At 39.2% G+C, this 22,126-nt stretch overlaps 1 protein-coding gene across 1 annotated transcript in view; it reads right to left on the reverse strand.

Moving 5' to 3' along the window:
* Positions 1-22,126, reverse strand: part of smc3 (structural maintenance of chromosomes 3) — a 122,323-nt gene that overhangs the window by 34,630 nt on the left and 65,567 nt on the right. The window contains exons 19-24 of the mRNA XM_073026853.1: positions 21,017-21,170; positions 17,429-17,579; positions 15,916-16,074; positions 13,521-13,628; positions 12,520-12,628; positions 7,140-7,387 (exon numbers count right to left, since the gene is read on the reverse strand). Coding sequence (XP_072882954.1) covers positions 7,140-7,387; positions 12,520-12,628; positions 13,521-13,628; positions 15,916-16,074; positions 17,429-17,579; positions 21,017-21,170 — 929 coding nt within the window. The remainder of the gene's footprint in view (positions 1-7,139; positions 7,388-12,519; positions 12,629-13,520; positions 13,629-15,915; positions 16,075-17,428; positions 17,580-21,016; positions 21,171-22,126) is intronic.

Consider the following 22,126-nt stretch of genomic DNA (forward strand, 5'->3'; position numbering starts at 1 on the left):
TAAAGTACATTACCTCAACTCCCTTACTTCAGCATTTTCAAACCTTAAACCTAATTCTGATTGCGATGACTACATTGAGGTGCATTATCATTGACATACAGGGCACTAAAATTACTGCTGAATCAGAAAGTGTAAAACAAGTTCTCTTAAAAATTGTTTGCACTGTTTTTATCATAGTAAGTAATATAGAAGAGATCCAAGACCACAATAACCTATTTCAATGTGATACATAATGCACAAAAAAAGCAGGGACACAGTCCAAAAAAACACTCTTTTGTTAGATATAAATGCACCTCACTTCCACTTGCCACTATACTGGGAAAAACATTTTAGATCACTGCTGCAGTTAACTTTGTCAGTGGCACAGACTGCTGTCATTGAGCACTAAGAATGAGTGAATGAATGCTTAAGGTACAAGATAATTAAGCGAGAAACAACTCCAAGCCTATATACACTGTCTACTGCAACCTGTATTTCACCTTTAGTATGGAGAATAGTTGAGTCATTCAAACAGTAGCATCAACCCACATCCTGCAGGATTTTTCTGATTGAATCATCTCCAATAAAATCCACATTTATAAAAATCAGGCAGGTACAAATTCTGCCCTGAACCAGTTCCCTACCTAGTAACTAGGGCAATATCCTCTTCAAAATGATGACAATAAATCTCTTCACAACGCACAACTAAATGTTGTTAATATTTTGTGCTGCAACATTTGGTAAGATAGTTCAGAGAATACAACAATAAAAATAATAAGAGCCAGTACCAGCAGGTTTAATCTGACCTCCTAAACTCTGTGAAGTTAGCACTTTATTTCCATTACTGCATGGGTTTTCTCTGAGTGAGTTAAATTTGTGGACTTGTAGGTTAATTAGCTACAATAAATTGGCCCTGCTGTTTAAGTTAGTGGTAGAGTCTGAGGAAAGTTGAGAGAATAAAATGGAGTTAGTCTACAATTAATGTAACTGAATGCTTGAGGGTCAGTATGGACTCAGTAGGGTGAAGGACCCCATTCCATGTTGTATCACTAGAAGCAGCTATAGATTTCATCACAGGAATTATGATATTGTAGCCATTAGTGAGACTTGGTTACAGGAGGGGCAGGACTGGCAGCTCAATGTTTTGGGTTTCGTTGTTTCAGATGTGACAGAGCGGAAAGGATTAAAGAGAGAGGGGTGGAATTACTAGTCAGGGAAAATATTATGGTAGTGCTCAGTCAGGACAGACTGGACAACTTGTCTAATTAGGTGTTATAGGTCGAACTGAGCCACATTAATGTGGCAATATTACAATCCAAAGGATTTAGAGGAACAAATTTATAGAGAGCACGAAGACTATTTCAAGAAACATAAAGTTGTTACAGTAGATTATTTTAACTTTCCACATTATCGGCTGGGATTCCCATAACAAGTCCCCAACAAGAGTGTGCACAATACTTGATCAACTATTAAAGAAGGAGACAGGGCAGGTGACAGAAGTTTGTGTAGGTGAACTTCACAGGTGATACCAGTGATCACAATGCTATTAGTTTCAAAGTAAATATGCAAAAAGACAGGTCTAGTCTATGGGTTGACGTTCTAAATTGGTGAAAAGCCAATTTTGATAGAATCAGAAAGGATCTGGCAGTGTGGATTAGGATGAGCTACTTTCTGGCAAAGATGTACCTGTTAAGTGGGAGGTCTTCAAAAGTGAAATTTTCAGAGTACAAAGCTTGTATGTGCTGTCAGAATAAAAGGTAAAGATAAAAGGGTACAGGACCTTGGTTTTCAAGAGATATTGAGGCCCTGGTTAAGAAAAATAGGGAGGTGCATTGCAGGTATAGGCAGGTAGGAACAAATGAAGTGCTGAGAGTATAAGAAATGCAAGAGAACACTCAAGGAAGAAATCAGGAGGGCTGAAAGAAGGCATGAATTTGCCCTAGCAGACAAGGCGAATCTAAAGGGTTCTAACAGATATGTTAAGAACAAAAAGATTGCAAGGGACAAAATTGGCCCTCTGGATCATCAGAATGGTAACCCATGTGTGGAGCCAAAAGATGGGGGAGATCTTAAGTGATTTTTTTTTGCATCTGTATTTACACAGGAGATGGACACAGAGTCTATAAGGCAGAGTGCCACCAACTTCATGGACTATACAGATTACACCGGAGGAGGTGTTTGCTGTCCAGAGGCAAATCAGAGTGGATAAATCCCCAGAGCCTAACAAGGTGTTCCCTTGAACCCTGCAGGAGGTAAGCACAGAGATTGTCAGGGCCCAAGCAAAGATATGCAGGTGAGGTGCTGGAAAAAGCTAGCCAATGATGTTTCACCAGGAGATTAGAGGTTAGTGAGCCTGACATCAGTATTTGGAAAGTTATTGGAAGGTATTCCAAGGGTCTGGATGTATGAGTAGTTGTATAGGTATAGACTGATTAAGGATGGTCAGCATGGCTACATGCATGGTATCTAACCAATATTACAGAGTTTTTTGATAAGTTACAAGATAAGCTGATGAAGACAAAACAGTGGCTGATATCTACATGGACTTTAGCAAGGCACTTGACGAGGTCTCGCATGGGAGGTTGGTCAAGAAAGTTCGGTCACTCGCCATTCAAGGTGAGGTACTAAATTGGATTAGACATTGACTTTGTTGGAGAAGGCATCGTGTGGTTGCTTCTCTATCTAGAGATCTGTAACTAGTGGTGTGGCGCAGGGATTGGTGCTTGGTCCTTTGCTGTTTGTCATCCATATCAATGATCTGCAATGACAACAAATTTCAGCAAATTTGTGGACGACACCAAGATTGGAGGTGTAGCAGACAGTGAGGAAGGCTACCATGGCTTGTAGCAAGATCTGTACCAGCTGGAAAAATGGGCTGAAAAATGGGAGATGGATTTAAAGTGCAAGGTGTTGCAGGTATTGTGTCAGCAACCTGCAGGAAAGAGGTAAATTAGGTTGAAAGAGTACAGAGAAAATTTACAAGGATGGTGTCAGAGCTGGAGGATCCAGTTATATGGAAAGACTGAATAGGTAAGGACTCCATTCCTTGGAATGTAGAAGATTTGAGATGAGATTTGATAGAGGTATACAAAATTATGAGAGGTACAGATGGGGTAAATGCAGGCAGGCCTTTTATACTGAGGACTACAACTGGAGGTCATGGGTTATGGATGAAAGGTTAAAAGTTTAGGGGGAACATGAGTGGAAACCTCTTCATTCAGAGGGTCATGCCAGTACGTAGTGCATGCGAGCTCAATTTATATGCTTAAGAGAAGTTTGGATAGGTACATGGAGGGCTCTGGTCCCAGTGCAGATCAATGGTATTAGGCAGTTTAAATGGCTCAGCATGGACTGGATGGCTAAAGGACCAGTTCCTGTGCTGTACTTATCAATGACTCTCTGATTCTAAAGCAGCATAAGACAATTTTCCCCAGGAAAAAAAATGAAAATAAGACACCAAAGGTATAAAATTTCAAAATTACTTTAATGCCTAGGGAAACTTTGGAGGGGTGGGAGAGATGTCCTGGTACATATTGGTACAATGACATTGGAAGAAAATGCAAAGAGGTTCTGAAACGAGAATTTAGACAGCAAGGTAGAAAGCTGAGAAGGAGGACCTCCCAGACAGTAATTTCTGGATTGCTGCCTGTGCCACATACCAGAAAGGGTAGGAGCAAGATGATATAGCAAATTAATGCGTGACTGAGAACCTGGTGCAGGGGGCAGGGTTTCAAGTTCTTGGATAATTGGGATCTCTTCTGGGGGAGGTATGAACTGTTCAAAAGTGACGGGTTGCACCTGAACCCAAGGGGAAGCAAAATTCTCGCGGGCAGTTTTGCTTGAGCTGTTGGGGAGGATTTAAACTAATTTGGCAGGGGGCTGAGAATCAGAGTGAAGGGACTCAGGATAGGACAGATAGTAAAAAAGCAAAGATAGCATGCAGTTATACTGTCAGGAAGGGCAGGCAGCTGATAGGCCAAAATTGCAGCCAGCAGGATGAGTATCAATCAGTGCATTAGGGATTCAGATCAAAAAGGGTAGCAAATACAGTACTCAAAGTGTAACATCTCAACGCATGGAGTATAAGAAATGAAGTGGATGATCTTGTTGCACTATTACAGATTGTCAGGTATGATGTTGTGGCCATCACTGAATCGTAGCTGAAGAATGGCTGTAGTTGGGAGCTGAATGTCCAAGGTTACATGTTGTATTGGAGGGTTAGGAAGGTTGGCAGAGGGGGTGGCATGGGTCTGCTGGTAAAGAATGGCATCAAATCAGTAGAAAGATGTGACAAGATGTGGAAGATGTTGAATCTTTGTGGGTTGAATTCAGAAACTGCAATAAAAGGACCCTGATGGTAGTTATATAGAGACCTCCCAACAGTAGCTGGGAAGTGGACCACAGATTACAACAGGAAATATAAAAGGGGTGTCAAAAGGGCAGTCATGGAAGTTTTCAACTTGCAAGTTAATTGGAACAATCAGGTTCGAAATGGATCTCAAGAGTGTGAGTTTGTTGAATGCCCACAAGATGGCTATTTAGAGCAGTTTGTTGTTAAGCCTACAAGGCTATACTGGATTGAGTGTTATGTAATGAGCTGGAGGTGATTAGGGAGCTTAAGGTAAAAGAACCTTCAGGAGGCAGTAATCACAATATGATTGAGTTCAACTTCAAATGTGACAGGGAGAAAGTAAATTCAGATGTAGCAGTATTTCAGTGGAGTAATGAAAATTACAGTGGTATGAGGGAAGAGTTGGCCGAAGTGAAATGGAAGGATATGCCAGCTGGGATGACAACAGAGTAACAATGTTGTGAGTTTCCAGGAAAAATGAGGAGGTGCAGGATAGATGTATTCCAAAAACAAAAGAAAATACTCAAATGGCAAAATAGTACAACTGTGGCTGACAAGGGAAGTTAATGTAAAAGCAAAAGAGACAACAAAGCAAATATCAGCAGGAAGATGGAGGATTGGGAAGCTTTTAAAAACTAAAAGAATCATTAGAAGGGAAAAGATGAAATATGAAAGCAAGCTAGCAAACAATATCAAAGAGCTTTTTCAAGTATGCAAAAAATAAAAGAGAGATGAGTGTGGATATAGGACCACTAGAAAATGAGGCCAGAGAAATAATAACCGGCACCAAGGAGATGGCAGATGAAGTAAATGAGTATTGTGCAACAGTCTTCACTGTAGAAGACAGTAGCAGTGGGCCAGATGTTAAAGGGTGCGAGGGAAGAGAAGTGAATGCAGTTTCTATTACAAGGGAGAAGGTGCTCAAAAAGTTAAAAGACCTAAGGGTTCATAAGTCACCTGGGCCAGATAACTGTACCCAAGGGTTCTGAAAGAGGTAACGGTAGAGATTGTGGAAGCAGTAGTAATAATCTTTCAACAATTATTGGACTCTGGCATGGCACAGAGGACTGGAAAATTGCAAATGTCACTTTAATAAGAAAGGAGGAAGGCAGCAGAAAGGAAATTAGAGACCAATTAGCCTGACAGCAGTGACTGGGAAGATTGGACACGCAAGGAGGGTTACAGGGAGGCGGCTGGGGAGTGGGGCTGAGGAGAGGGAAAAAAGGATCAGCCACGATTTACGGCAGTGCAGATAGATGCACAGAAAACCTACTGCTCAATACAGGCCCTTCCACAAAGCTGTGCTGAACATGTCTTTACCTTAGAACGAACTAGCCCTCTATTTTACTAAGCTCCATGTACCTACCCAAGAGTCCCTTAAAAAACCCTATTGTATCCGCCTCCAACCACCATCGCCGGCAACCCATTCCACGCACTCACCACTCGCTGCGTAAAAAACTTACCCCGACATCTCCTCTGTACCTACTTTCAAGCACCTTACTCCCTTGTTTTCGCCATTTCAGCCATGGGAAAAAGCCTCTGACTACCCACACAATCAAAGCCTCTCATCATCTTCTACACCCCTATCATGTCACCTCTCATCCTCTATCACTCCAAGAAGAAAAGGCCAAGTTCACTCAACTTATTCTCATAAGACATGCTCTCCAATTCAGGCAACATCCTTGTAAAAGTCCTCTGCACCCTTTCTATAGCTTCCATATCCTTCCTGTAGTGAGGTGACCAGAACTGAGCATAGTACTTTGTGGTGTCTGTACTTCATGTCCCCTGACATCCAGAACTTCCAACATAGTGCTCGTGTCTTCCACAGTGAAGACTGATGCAAAATATTTATTCAGTTCGTCCACTATTTCGTGGTACCCCATTACTACCTCGCCAGAATCATTTTCCAGCAGTCCAATATCCACTCTCGCCTCTCTTTTACACTTTAGCAACTATAAGTTTAATACATAGCAGCATAAACACATGGAGAATAAAGAAGCAGATTACGTCAGAGAATAAAAGAAGGTGACTCATGCAGTATTGCAATGCAAATCATCAAATGATTCACTCAACCTGCAGATGGCGCTCATAACCAATCTTCAAGTATATGCAACACTTTTTACAAGTTTTTCAATTTAGTGAAGCATTCACTTCAGAATATGTATACCTAGTCAAAGAGGTTGTACACGCCAAATTTATTAGCTTCCATGTCCAATAATTCTCCTGCCCAAAGGCCTTCCATTATGAAACATTAAGATAATAGCAGGTGATGCTAAATTGAAAACTTTAAACTATCGCTAGTGTTGCTTAACCCCCTGCACACACTAGAACTGGGGAACAACTCATCAAATTCAGTGACTTCCATGATCTGCAGAAATGTACACTTCATTCTTCCATATATATAGTATCTCGGTTAAGCTCAAAACGAATGTACAAAACAATCATACAGTAAAGTCAAAGGGGTGTGATTTATGTGTAATCCATGGAAGGCCAATGGAACACTTTCACTTCTATGCTAAAGTATGGGAACACCATCACCTGGATGTTGCCTTCCAAGTCTCACACCATCATGACTTGGAAATATAATACCCATTCCTTGACATTCATGCTCTCTCCCAAATAGCATTTGTATATCTGCACCTCAAGGACTGTAGAATCTCAAGAAGTTGGAAGTGAACTGCCACCTCAGGAGCTATTAGGTATGCTGACTCAGCCTATATCCCTTGATTGAATGAACAGTAATAGAACTGATGCCAGAAATGACTTTTCTTTTCCATTTTGGAATACTCAGTTGTTCAAGATATAATACCTGCTTGAGACTCAATGTTTGATACTTTTCAAAAGCTTCCTGTGGCAATGAGCCCAATTCTCTGATTTTCTTCATGCATTCTTCTTTTTTCTTAAGCAACATGCCCTGCCGGTTTGTCATCTTCTCCAGCTCCTTGGTGTCATGGTTAATAGCATCCATGTGATCTTTCTCCATGCTCTTCCAGCGGTCCATGCTTTTAAGACGATCCTTGGTTTCAGCTTCTGTTTTGTCTATCAAAGCTTCCAGTTCTGTAAAACAAATATTTTAGCACAATTATCTCTCCAGCGATCAGTCTAATCCAATATTAACACAGAACTCACCAGATGTTAATAGTTAACATCACAAGAACTAATCTTATTTAGATAATGAAGGTTCGTGGAGTGCTTTTCTAATATCAACTACTGCGGTGAAAAAATGCCTAATGAATATTTATTCACTTGAGTTCATTCAATTATACTATATAAATAAAATTAATCCATGGTTTCTAACCAGTTAAAGGAAGCACCAATTGCATTCAGTTGCCTGGAACACAACTCATGCTCCCAAAATTAATTTCTGATCCTGCCCATAAACTGCAATTCAAAAAAGTATAATCTTCTTTGAACAATTCACAAAAATAGTATTTTCAGCCAAGGTGACCATGGCTCGACAACAGTGATTAGAATATCCTGATTCAAAAAAATGTTGTCATCAGTAACGTCATGAAATACATATGTGGATGGAGCAATAAACAGTAAATCTTTTATTCAACAAGTTACATTTAATAGAGTTAAGTTTGTAGTTAATAAACCATGAAGCAATACAGGATACAACATAATACAGCATAATCACAAGATTTACAGTCAGAGAACACACTGATCATGAAGCACATAGATATGAGTACATAAGAGTAATAGAGTCACAGAACACCACAGAAACCAGGTCCTTTGGCCCACCTAGTCCAGGCTGATTCTGCCTGGTTCTATCGACCTCTCCATACCCCTCCCATCCAAGTTGCCTATCCAAGTTTCTCTCAAATGTGGAAATCCACTCCACATCCACACTCTCATTCCCTTAAAATTTTCACCTTTCACCCTTAAGCCATGACCTCTACCTTTAGTCTCACCCAACTGCAGTGGAAAAAGCCCGCTTAAATTGATCCTATCTATACCCCTCATAATTTTGTGTACCTCTGTTAAATCCCCCTCGTTCTCCTAAGCTCAAGGGAATAAAGTCCTATCCTATTCAGCCTTTCCCTGTATCTCTGGTCCTCATATCCTGGCAAACCCTTGAAAATTTTCAATGCACTCTTTCAACCTTATTTACATCTTTCTGTAGGTAGATGACCAAAAAATGGGATACAATACTCCGAGGTAGACCTCATCAACATCTTATACAACTTCAACATAACATCCAAACTCCTGTGCTCAGTACTTTGATCTATGAAAGCCAATGTGCCAAAAGCTTTCTTTATGACCTTATCTACCTATGAAGCCACTTTCAAGGAATTATGCATCTGTACTCCCAGAACCCTCTGTTCTATCACACTACTGCTCGATGGTCCTACTGTCCTAATGCCCCGGTTGGTCCTCCAAAAGTGCAATATCTCACACTTGTCTCCATTAAATGCCATCTGCCATTTTCAGCCCATTTTTTCCCAGCTGGTCTAGATTCCTCTGCAAGCTTTGAAAGTCTTCCTCACTGTCCACCACACCTCCAATCTTGATGTCATCTGTAAATGAGCTGATCCAGTTTACCACATTATTTCACAGATCGCTGATATAAACAATAAACAAAAATGGGCACAGTACCAATACCTGTGGCACACCAGTAGTCCCAGGTCTGCAGTCAGAAAGGCAACCACTTACTACCACCCTTTGGCTTCTTCCACAAAGCCAATGTCTAATCCAATTTACTACCTCACTTTGAATGTGAAGCAAATAAACCTTCATGATGAACTTCCCATTCATGACCTTGTCAAAGATCTTGCTAAAGACCATGTAGACAGCAGCCACTGTTTTGCCAAAATCAACTTTTCTGGTAGCTTCCTCAAGACTCTCTGGAAAATTGGTTTGACACAACCTACCACAAAGTCATGTTGACTGTCCCTAATCAGATCTTGTCTCTCCAAATACTTCTATACCTGTTCTCTTAGAATACCTTCCATTAACTTACCCACTACTGATGTCAGGCTCAGCCACCTATGAGTTCCTGGCTTATTCTAAAAGCTTTTCTTAAATAACACAACATTAGCTGTCATCCAATCCTCCGGCACCTTACCCATGGCTAAAGACATTTTAAATATCTCTTCTAGGGACCCTGTAATTTCTGCACAATCCTCCCATAGGGTCTGAGGAAACACATCATCAGCCCCTCAGGATTTATCCACCTTAACTTTCTTCAAGACAACAAACACCTCCTCCTTTGTAATCTGTAGAGGGTTCACGACCTCACTGTTGCTTCTCCTCACTTCTATAGACTCCATGTCTGTCTCCTATGTAAATACAGATGTAAAAATCCCATTTAACATCTCCCTCACCTCTTTCAGTTCTATACAAAGCTGACCACTCTGATTTCCAGAGGACCATTTTTGCACCTTGTTATTCTTTTGCTCTTAATATAGCTGTAGAAGCCCTTGGGATTCTCCTTCACCCTGTCTCCTAGAACAACTTTAAGCCTTCTTTTATCCCTTCTGATTTCCTACTTTAAGTGTCTCTTGCATTCCTTATACTCCAGAAGCACCTCATTTCCCCCTTTCTACTTATACCTGCTAAGCATCTTTTTCTTAACCAGGGTCTCAATATCTATAGAAAACCAAGGTTCCCCAAGACTACTATCCTGTACTCTCAAAATTTCACATTTGAAGGTCTCCCACTTACCAGGTACATCTTTGCTTGAAAACCTGCCCAATCCACACTTGCCAGACCTTCCTAATATCATCCAAACTGGCCATTCTCCAAATTAAAATACCAACTCAAAGAGCAGACCTATCCTCCATAATTATCTAGAAACTAATGGCATTATGAAAGTGCTCCCCTACACAAACTTCTGTCACCTGCCTTGTCTCATTCCCTAATGAGATCTAGTATCACACTCTCTCTAGCTAGGACCTCTATGATCTGATTAAGGAAATTTATCTCAACACATAGGACAGATTCTATTCCATCCAGCCCTTTTATGGTGTGGGAGTCCCAGTCAATATGCAGAAAGGTAAAATCACTACTATCACAACCTTATGTTTCTTGCAACACTCTGCAATCTCTCTTGCAGAGAGATTGTTCCTCTAAATCCCACAGACTGTTGGGTGGTCTATACATAACCCAATTAACAAGGTCATTCCTTTCTTATTCTTCAGTTTCACCCATATTTCCTCAGTAGATGACCTCTCCAGTCTGTCCTATCTCCCGCTGTACCATGTCTAAATCATGGCCTGGAATATTGAGCTGCTAGACCTGCCCTCCTGCAACTAATGAAGCATTTTGTATCTAAAATCTGTGACTATGACTACATGTGCTTTACAGAATAATTGTCTCAAGAGTTAACAAGTCAGATGATGTCAGAAATGTTTGTTATACAAAAAATATGACGAGTAAGTTACCGTAGATTCCGGATTTTAAGCCGCTACTTTTTTCCCACATTTTGAACAGCTTTGAACTTTGCGGCCTTTAATCCGGAGCGGCTAATACATGATTTTTTCATGCCGCCTCGTAAACATTTTGCCTCATAACAGTAGACCAATAAAATTGATGAGTAGTTCACAGAGGTCCAATGAAATTGTACGATAAATCAAGCGCACTTTCACAATTAAATTATTGTAAATCAGTCATTTGTACTCACCCTCATCAACATGGAAAACACTCGAAGAAAAGCATTGTGCTGCCTTATGGCAGTTATTTAGTTTATAATATTTTCGCTTAGTAATTCATTTTCTAGTTAAAGTTAGAAGAGTTTTAACTATATTTGTTTTCTGTACTACATCGCGGGATGCTATGACGTCACACCCGGTTTCGCGGTGTCTTGTGGGAAAACGCCGGTTTGCGATAAACGGAAAGGAGGGGGGAGCGCATTACGCGAGCGGCTTTGGATCTGAGCGAACGCTGCTTTTAAGTTAAAGGCGATCAATAACTTTTCCTGGTAGGCTGCAGTATATATATTTTTTACCAGTCGTTAGGAGATATTGGAATGTTGTTCAGTAAAGAAGTATATGCAACGTATATTTAAAAGTAGCCGCGTTACGGGCACGGTTCGAAAAAAAGCATTTGCAATATGTATTTGTTTTTGTTACCATATGGATTTAATTAAAAGTTAAAAAATCCTCACGTGTAATATCTTTCTGTGTAAATATCTCATATTACAACGTGGGACACCTGCGGCCTAAAATCCGGTGCGGCCTTTACAATTAAAAAATTGATTTTATTTCTAAAATTAGAGCCAGCGGCTTTTAATCAGGTGCGCTCTGTAGTCCGGAATCTACGGTAATTAAAACATATCAAAATGGAATTTAGGAAATGCGTGTTAGACAAGGATATTGAATTTATTGAGATACAGCGCAGAGTAGGCCCCTCTAGCCATGCCACTCAGCCACCCTCGATTTAAACCTAACGTAATCAAGGGACCAATTAACCTACCAACCAGTATGTCTTTGAACTGTGGGAAGAAATCACAGCACCAGGAGCAAATCCTTGTGATCAATGGGGAGAATGTACAAATGCCTTACAGGCAGCACTGGGAATTGAACCCGTGTTGCTGGTAAAGTGTTCTGCTAACCCCTACTCTACTGGGCTGCCCCAGAAATGATACAGAAACAAAGGCAAAAACAGTTAACACATCAACCTGCCATTATGCAGTTAAATAGTTCAAGTGGCTCAAAGGACTGAACAGTCTCTTTCTTCTGCTATTTCTAGGGATATGGACAACAATGACAATAGACTCTGTCCTACAAATTACAAATGCAAATCTCTAAGCGTTAGCATTAATGCAAACAAATCCACAACTCCACATCAGTCTCAGGCTGAAATACTAAAATTTGCAACTCCAGTGTCCTAATACTTACACCATCACCTACTCTGATGTAGCACAGAGAACCACTGCTTCACCTTCGGCTGATCCAGGCCTTTGGCATTTTCAATAACCTACTGCAGTGTTCTCCTATAATATACAATTCCTTTTGATTTTGTTTCCTCCCCCCCCCACCACTAACATCAGCTATACTTTCGATCAGCAGGCTTCACACTTCTAAACCACCTTCAAAAAGCTCTTCTGTTGACCCAGCAAATACTTAAACACTAGAATATTACAGCACAGATATTTGAAGCCTTTAATTGAATTCATGGAACTGTTACAATTCTATAAACTAGAACAAAAGGCAAAAAAATGTCTGGGCACTTAAAATTGTTCCAACCTTCTGCCCTTGCAGTGGTGTCCCTCACACGCTTGTTAATGGTCTCCAGTTCAGTAGTTGTGGCTGTTAGAGCAGTGTTGCCCTCAGTTTCTCGCAGGTCATTTAACTCCTAAGTAAAGGAAGTACACAATTAAATTCATCATATCTTGACACCCATTCTCTTCAATTTGCAACAAAGACCCAACCAATCTCAACACTGTACAGCTGGTCACAACACAATAAAACACAAAATTCCACAGAGCACACAACAGATTTACAGGATTGCGTAAATCACTCACGCCATGATAAAACATGTGTTATCTAAGCCAAAAGTACTGGTTACTTTTGGTAGAGGAAAACCTTCTAAACCTGTTAAGTGTGCATATTTTTACTGTGGGATTTCTCTGAGAGTGTACATAAACTACCGAACATTTTAAATTAAGCTTCAGAGTTAAGCACCTCTTCAGGACACACAAACTTATGCCACAAGACAATAATATTCACTCATCCCAACACTCTTTGATCCTCTTGACATAACAGGATAATGTTATATGAAAGATATGAAGATTGTGGAAAAGGTGCAGAAGTAGCTTACCAGGATGCTGTCTGGATTAAAGGGTATGTGTTAGTGTTAGGCTGCACAGTTCTTTTTAAGAGTTTCAGGGACTGATGAGACACTTGATGGAGCTCTTTAAAATTATGGGATTTAGATAGTCAGTCAATCAGAACCAATCCCCAAGGTAGAAATGTGAAATACTAAAGGATATGCTTTTAAGATTAGAGGGAGCAATTTTTTTTAAAATGCAGAGTGGTAGGTATATGGAATGGGTTCCCAAGAAAATCAGACAGTTTCAAGTTTAAGAGGCACATGGTATGAAGGGAATAGAGAGATATGGGAGATGAACAGAAGGATGACAGTACAAATTAGCATCACGAATTACACATCACGGGCTAAATATGTAGGAACTGCAACCAAACCACTACATATGTATTTGTTTAATCTATTACTCAAGTAACTTTACCTGCTCAACCTGGTCCAAGCGCTTCCTCAAATTTTCACTGAGATACGTCTCTAATCTGGTCATTATACCTTCTAACTTAATCCGTTCATTTAATAATTGCCGATTATCCTAAAAGAATAAACAAAAGATAAAACAGTCTTAAACTATATTATATTCAGAGTGCTGATCCTTCTAAATCTGTGCTTAAATGGAAAGCACTTTCAAGCCATCTTCTGCATATTTGCAGGATCACAATAAATTGCAGATGCTAGAATCTAGAATATCAACAATTCCTTTGCCCTTCCCGTCAGCCCACAGATGCCTCCCAACCCAAGTTCAGGACTTCTGCATCTATTCATTTACAGCTCAAGACTAAGGCAGAATTTCAGTTGGTTGCAAGGAAACATATAGATCAGCTGGTTTAGTGGTGTAGCAACAACAACCCTGCACTCAACATCAGTAAGACCAAGGAACTGTGCACTTCAGGAAGGGGAAATCAAAGGAACACACACTGGTCCTCACTGAGGGATCAGCAGTTTCAAGTTCCTGGTGTCAACATCTCAGAAGATATATTCTGAGCCCAACATATTGATGCAGTTACAAAGAAGGTTCATCAGCAGCTATATTTCATGAAGAGTTAGAGGAGAATTGATATGCCATCAAAGACTCTCACAAATTTCTACAGATATACCATGGAAAGCGGTCTAACTGGTTGCATCGTAGTCTGATATGAAGGGGCCATTACAGAGGATTGGAAAAGGCTGCAGACAGTTAAACTCAGCTAGCTCTATCATGGGCACTGGACTCCCCAGCATTGAGGACATCTTCAAAAGACAATGCCTCAAAAGTGGCACCCTTCATCACCCAGGACATACCCCCTTTTCATTACTACCATCAATGAGACTGTACAGGAGCATGAAAAACCACTAAGTTTCCCTCTACCATCAGATTTCTGAATGGACAATGAACCAATGAACATTACCCAGCTGATTTTTTGCTCTCTTTTTGCACTGCGTATTTATTTTTTATATATACTACTGTACTTTTAATTTAGTTTTATTATTATTAAACAACAGATTTCATAACAAACACTAATGATATTAAATCTGATTCTGACTCTGTTTACAATCAAGTGATTTGTATACTGCAGTTAGTGAAGCCGGCTTAAGATAGATATTAACATATTGACCGATTTTTCACCTGCATACAGCTGTTATTTACAAACGATAAATGCCTTGAGTCACTTTTTATATCATATCTCAACCTAATCCCCTGATGATATAAATAACTTAGTACATTTGCAATTTGACTAATTCTATCATGACTTTTCAAAACTTTGACCTAAACCATTAATTTAATTAGCAACTCATTTGACAAGCTCGCAGATGGAATGTGAAAAATATATTTCAATTCCGAGTCCAAAGAATAAAAGGAAAATCTAGCTGATAGTCTAATGCAGTGCCCAATATAACTATTATTTTGGGGAGCAGGGCTTGCTGAATTAGCTCCAAAGTTTCCTATATAAATCTCTAACATTCAGAAACATCTTTGGAACACAGATTACATAATGCGTTCTACACTCAGTGGCCACTTTATTAGAAACACCTGTTAATGTAAGTATCTAATCAGCCAATCATGTAGCAACAACACAATGCATAAAAGCATGCACACATGGTCAAGAGGTTCAGTTATTCAGATCAAACAACAGAATAAGGAAGTAATTTGATCTAAGTGACTTTGACCATGGAATGATTGTTGGCACCAGATCAGATGGTTTGAGTTTCTCAGAAACTGTTTATCACCTGGGACTTTCATGCAAAACATTCCTCTAGAGTAAACAGAACGGCATGACAAACAAAAAAAAATGTTGAGTGGCAGTTCTGTAAAAAAAAAAGTGCCATTTGTTTTTATACAAGCCAGTGATATGTCAATGTTCACTCATTGATGCCTGGGCATTTTTCATGGTTTAATGGTTCTTTAAGATTGCTTCTATAGATGGGTTCGTGTTGGCGCGTGGCCTAGTGGATAAGGCATGGGTCTAGTGATCTGAAGGTCACTGGTTCGAGCCTCAGCTAAGGCAGAGTGTTGTGTCCTTGAGCAAGGCACTTAACAACACATTGCTCTGCGACGACACCGGTGCCAAGCTGCTTAGGTAACTGCCGGTTCCCCCATACAACCCTGCCCAGGCCTGCACCTTGGAAACCTTCCAAGGCTCAAATCCATGGTTCATGAGACTTAACGGATGCCTATTTTCTATAGATGGGTTCAGAGAGCAATAATTTCTTTCTAATTACATTTCAGATTTTTTTGTTTAACTACAAAGCTTCTACTTAACTGTATAACAAAAATTAAAGGCAGAAATGTTCACTCTTAAATAAGGAAACTTTATAATTTTTTGCATCACCAAACACTGTACCTGTTGGAGCTGTCGGATTTCATCATTGAGTGCATCAACTCGCTTTTGGTCTTCCAGGCTAAGCTGTGAAAGCAGATCTGTGCCAAGTTCAGCTTTCAAGGACTCTCGCGTCGATTCCATAGCATGTAAACTTGCTTCTAGACTCTGCAAACTTCGTTGCTACAAATAAAATAGGGAAAAATTAACTTTATTAAAAACTTTGGTGAAAACTCAATAAATTCCCATCCAGTACCAAACATACAATTTTTATCACAGAAACTACTATCTTGTTCACCACTAACAAAATTATTACTGTAGATTTCGCACTACAGAGCTGGCTCTAATTTTAGAAAGAAAATCAATTTTGTACTTGTACAAGCCGCACCGGATTTTAGGCCACAGGTGTCCCACGTTGTAATATGAGATATTTACACAGAAAGATATTACACGTGAGGATTTTTAAACTTTTAATTAAATCCATATGGTAACATAAACAAATACATATTGCAAATGCTTTTTTTCAAACCGTGCCTGTAACACGGCTACTTTTAAATATACATACGTATCGGTAACACACAAATTACGTTGTGTATACATTCCAATATCTCCTAACGACTGGTAAAAAAATATATACTGCAGCCTACCAGGAAAAGTTATTGATCGCCTTTAACTTAAAAGCAGCGTTCTCGCTCGGGTCTAATGCCCCCACCTTCCCGTTTATCGCAAACCGGTATTTCCCACAAGACGCGGCGAAACCGGATGTGACGTCATAGTATCCCGGGATGTAGTACTTCTAAATTTAACTAGAAAATACTAACAAATGAATTACTAAGCGAAAATATTATAAACTAAATAACTGCCATAAAGGCAGCACAATGCTTTTCTTCGAGTGTTTTCCATGTTGATGAGGGTGAGTACAAATGACTGATTTACAATAATTTAATTGTGAAAGTGCGCTTGATTTATCGTACAATTTCATTGGACCTCTGTGAACTACTCATCAATTTTATTGGTCTACTGTTACAAGGCAAAATGTTTTTGGCGGCATGAAAAAAAATCATGCATTAGCCGCACCGTAGTAAAGGCCGCAGTGTTCAAAGCTGTTCAAAATGTGGGAAAAAAGTAGCGGCTTATAATCCGACATCTACGGTATTTGCGTTACCATATTCTTAAAGAATAAGGAAATGAAAAGTCAAACTAGTGGAGCTGCCTATCATAGTTCTAATGACTTCAGGTGTGCCTGAGTGGAGTATCCATTGTGTCCTCATGACCATGTGGACTCTCCCCATATGCTCGTTTCTTCCACATCCCAAGGGCATGCTGCTTCTTAAATTAATTGATCACCATAATGTGTTTAGTAGATTGGATTGCAGTAAACTATTGATGGGGCAGGGAAAGTGATGAGAATTTGGAAAAATATGGCTACAGGAAAGAATGATAGGGGTATGGTGGGATCACTCTATGAGTATAGCCTGAATATACTGAATAACCCATGTCAGAAAAGTTGTCAAATATTTTTTCAATTAATTGGTACCTTAGGCATGAATGTTTTTTCAGATTGTTGCCTCTTCTCTTTCAACATCTTCATCTCTGAAAGAATGCTGTCTCGTGATGCCTTAAACTTTCTCTGTTGTGTTTCAATCTGCTGCATTTGATTCATCAACTGATCGATCTCATTATTAATCTGTATGTTGTGCTAAGGAATGGCATATTCACAATAATGTGGTGAAAGCACCTTAAGTAATATAAGCAAGCAAAATAATTTTAACCAGTGAACAAATTCGTTCAATGTTTGGGCAAAATCATTAATCCAAATGAACAAGGAAATAATGGTCCCTTTTACAATTTACCTTGCAGCATATAAACCAAGTCAATGGATGGCCACTTAAAATACGAGGGGTGATTAATAAGTTTGTGGCCTAAGGTAGGAAGAGTCAATTTTAGAAAACCTAGCACATTTATTTTTCAACATAGTCCCCTCCTACACTTGCACACTTAGTCCAGCGATCATGAAGCATACAGACCTTGGACCTCCAGAAAGTGTCCACAGCAGGGGTAATTGATAAGTTCATGGCCTAAGGTAGAAGATGGGTTATACAGCTCTCCTTACATGAACTCTTTGAGTGATTATGCAGAAAATTTGAAGTTAATAACTCATCTCCTTCTACCTTGGGCCACAAACTTATCAATCACCCCTGCTGTGGACACTTTCTGGAGGTCCAAGATCCGTATGCTCCACAACCGCTGGACTAAGTGTGTAAATGTAGGAGGGGACTATGTTGAAAAATAAATGTGCTGGGTTTTCTAAAATTGACTCCTTCTACCTTAAGCCACAAACTTATCAATCACCCCTCGTAATGTAAATTTAAAAATCAGAAAAATACAAAGCAGCAAATGTCCATTTAACAAATTCTGACTCCAAAACCTTCAAAATTTATTTTGGCCTTTTCTTCCACTTTAATGCTCTCCCACCTGAATCTCTCAAATGTTTCAGCATTTTAGTGCAAGAGAAGGAAATACATCTCATTTTGTGGCAATAAAATTACTTACAACAAGCTCAAACAGCAGATAGCTATACAGAGGCATGGTTTAGAGTCAAATGCAGGTAAATAGCATAAGTAAACCATCAGAACTTTCAAGAAGTTATAACGCAGAGCAGCGCCACCAGCATAACAAAGACTTTGATTTCAGCTTCAAAATTCAAACTATTTCATTTTTTCCAAAAGTATTAGATCCTTGTGACCATCCCAGGATAATATTCATTTTTTCTTAAACAAGAAAAAATCTGCAGATACTAGAAATTCAAGCAACACACACAAAATGCTGGACAAACTCAGCAGGTCAGGCAGCATCTATGGAAGAGTACAGCTGACATTTCAGGCCTAAATGCCTGCTGAAGGGTCTTGGCCTGAAATGTCGTCTGTATTCTTTTCCATAGATGTTGCCTGGCCTGCTGAGTTTCGCCAGCATTTTGTGTGTGTTGCTATTCATCTTCTTAACTGGCCTAAGAATCTCTATAAGACAAAGGGAGATGCATTTTATCTAACACTTCTATCAACTAGTTCTCAAAGCATTTTAGTCAAGAATGTGCTGTGATAATGTAGGAACCACATATGTGCTGTCAAAACAATAAACCTGCCTTTGGGATCATGATTGAAGGACAAATCTTACCAAGATGTTGGGGATAATTACCTGTACTTGTTCAAATTAGCACATTATATCCAGCTGCAAAGAGTTTAATACATAATGGCAAAGTGTCTCAATGAAATAATAAACCTGCAAGCAGATATCTGTTCAGGGCTGAAAACTAAAAATACAACTTCAAACCTGACTCCAAATGCAGTGGATTCTGGTTAATTGAGCCAATGGTTAATCAGGGTGGCACTTATTTGGAACAACTTTTAAAGAACAAAAACAAATTGAAGAAAATTGCTGGATTCCCTTCATTTATTTGAGATACTGTGCTGCCTAACTGGAGCAGAGACCTGCTGAACAAGTTCTGGTCAGTGTCAGTCAAGCACTTGTATGCCTGTTATACACTATACTGTGCTTAAAGTGAACACTATTTAAATACACCGCGTTTGTGTTCAAAACCCAGAGACAGCCAGGAGTGAAAATTAAATGATTTCATTACTTCAGCAAGTTAGGAACTGCAAAGAATTTGAAGGAACCTATTGACAATCATCTTGAATGTTATAATGAAAAGGAAGATTTGGAGGATGCAGTCACTCAGAGCATTGTATGAAGGCAGTCCTTTATCTGTAGTAGGTGCCCACAATGATGTTGTTCGCTGCATACACTGAATGAATTCCACTGACACTATTAGGAACTAATACAGTTTTATACTACCATAAGACTATTGGAAATGTTCTAATCGGTACTATTTCATTAGATATGTAATTTATGACACAGTTTTTAACAGTTCCTTTTTAACTATTTCCATGAAACTTTGGTGAATTGGGCAGCTGCTTAATTGAGCCAAATGTACTGGTCCCAATGTGTCCCATTACTAGTTTACTTCTGTACATGTAACTAAGCTGTAAACAAAAAGTCACATATTTACATGTTTGAGTTAAAGAAGCTTTTTCTGTGAACCATATATCTCATTAGCTCAAACATGCGCAAAGTCAATTCCTGTTATTTTCAGAATTTGCACTGTGCTTTAAAGAGTATTGTGTCATAAGTGCATTCTGTTTGTCCTATGTTGATGACATTAATTGAGGATGAATCATGCAGATCTAAAGAGTCTTGTATACAGCTGTGCACTCATTATTACCTACTGCTTAATGATATATCATACTGACTCACTGCTATCAGGAGAGTCCAATTTTTAACAAACCGATTAAAACAACACTTTTCATACAATTTATTTCTAAGAAAACTAATGGTGAAGTGTCGCTGAAACTAAAGTGAGTTCTATTTTCTTTTGTTTCCTTTACACATCATTCCTCCAGAAAGATTACCCTGTAATGAGGAAAATCAGTGAAGACTTACTCAGATCATTTGCTAATCAAGTTAAGACAGTGTTCATTTGTTAAACGGATACTTCTACTCAATTTTCTACATCTCGACACAAGTTATTTTACAAAACATTGAAAACAAGTCTCTCAAACTTCATTTCATTTGTGAAACGAACTTAATTTCACAAGGTTAAACATGAGTGTGTTTGAGAAAACTAAAAGATACAACATATTACTATCTCAGAATTTCCAGATGCATGAATTTGTAGATGCAGGTTGAAAAAAAGAGAAAATGAAGATGCTGAGAACATGCTGCAAATTTCACTAATTTGTTACATTAAAAATAAAAAATCTGAACTTATATAGCATATTATTGGTACTCCACTGTTGTTAGCAATATTGGATGAATGTATGTCCTGAACAATGGCACAGAAATAGGAGGCACCATGCCAATTTCAGTTTTGTAGAATATAATCCCTACTCCCCACCCCTCACCACCTCCAAGTCCAAAGAAACTTTTTACAGTTACTCACAGCTCTCTGAACATTACACTGAATTTTCTTTCCATATTTTTCTCATTGAACCACAGCGTGTAAAACAAGACAAGAAACTTGAGTCACTAACACATCTTTTATATCATTAAAAGGCATTTCTGAAGGATATTTTCAATATTCCTACGGAGATTTTCATTCAGTTTTGCTTCCAGTTCAGTTAATTCCTCCTCTGCTTTCCGTGCATCCTTTTGAAGTTCCAGCCTTGATTTTCGGGTATCGTAATAACCACCAGTAAGAGCACCACGGTGACTAACCTGGTCCCCTAGAAGATTTTAAACAATATGAACAATAAATCATAATTCTTGCCACATGCTTGAGATTAGCATTTACAATGTTTCAAAACACTAGAGGGGAGCCATCACTGATATTTAATTATTCAGAGTCCAGTAGAATATTTATGAAAGAGCCGTGACAGAGTCATGAACTTGCCTGGTGTCTGCACCTACACCCCCCCTCCCCGCCCCAGCACTTCTTCTCGGCCATCTGCCCCACACCCCTCCTGCAGCACCCCACCCTTGCCATTCTTAAAATTTATTGCTCCTGCCAGATTTGCAAACATGCTCTCCATTCCACACTAACAAATACAGTATTCGATAAAGATCTTTTGCAGAGTACTGAAACTGAGCAAAAAACAGCCATTGTGGCAATGGATTCTCAAATTTATTGCAAAGTCCATTTATGGGTTGGATACAGCTATAAATTTTCATTGAGGGCTTCTGAATCAAACAGGAAAGGAGAGGATAGGTAAAACATTTATTCACTTCTAAGCACAAGCAGCAAATAGTCCCAAAGCAATATCCAGATACTTTTTCAAAATGTATTTTCCAATAAGAGCTATTCTGCTGGATAACACATACTTGAAAACTGTAGGTACACATCTACATCTCAAATAAGGTGTTATTTGCTTAGGACATGTGATTATTTATGAGGTAGTCTTCATTGATGAAACCATGATCAAGAGACTAGAATATAGTTTGACAAAGGTCCACATGATCCAGAACAAAATTAAACAGATCAACTGAATTTCCAGACTAAAAAAATCAGCTGTTTAGAACTTTAGGACCAGCCCATAATGCAAAAGGGGGGAGCTACGATGGCATAGACAGCAACTTATTCAAACTCATCTACGGAAACAGCTTAACTTCTACCTTTAATGTCTCTCTCTTTTTCCTTTTCAAGGTGGATGAGGTCCTGTCGAAGACCCTGACCTAGAGCTGC

Source organism: Hemitrygon akajei, chromosome 23 (assembly GCF_048418815.1).
Source record: "Hemitrygon akajei chromosome 23, sHemAka1.3, whole genome shotgun sequence".
NCBI lineage: Eukaryota > Metazoa > Chordata > Chondrichthyes > Myliobatiformes > Dasyatidae > Hemitrygon > Hemitrygon akajei.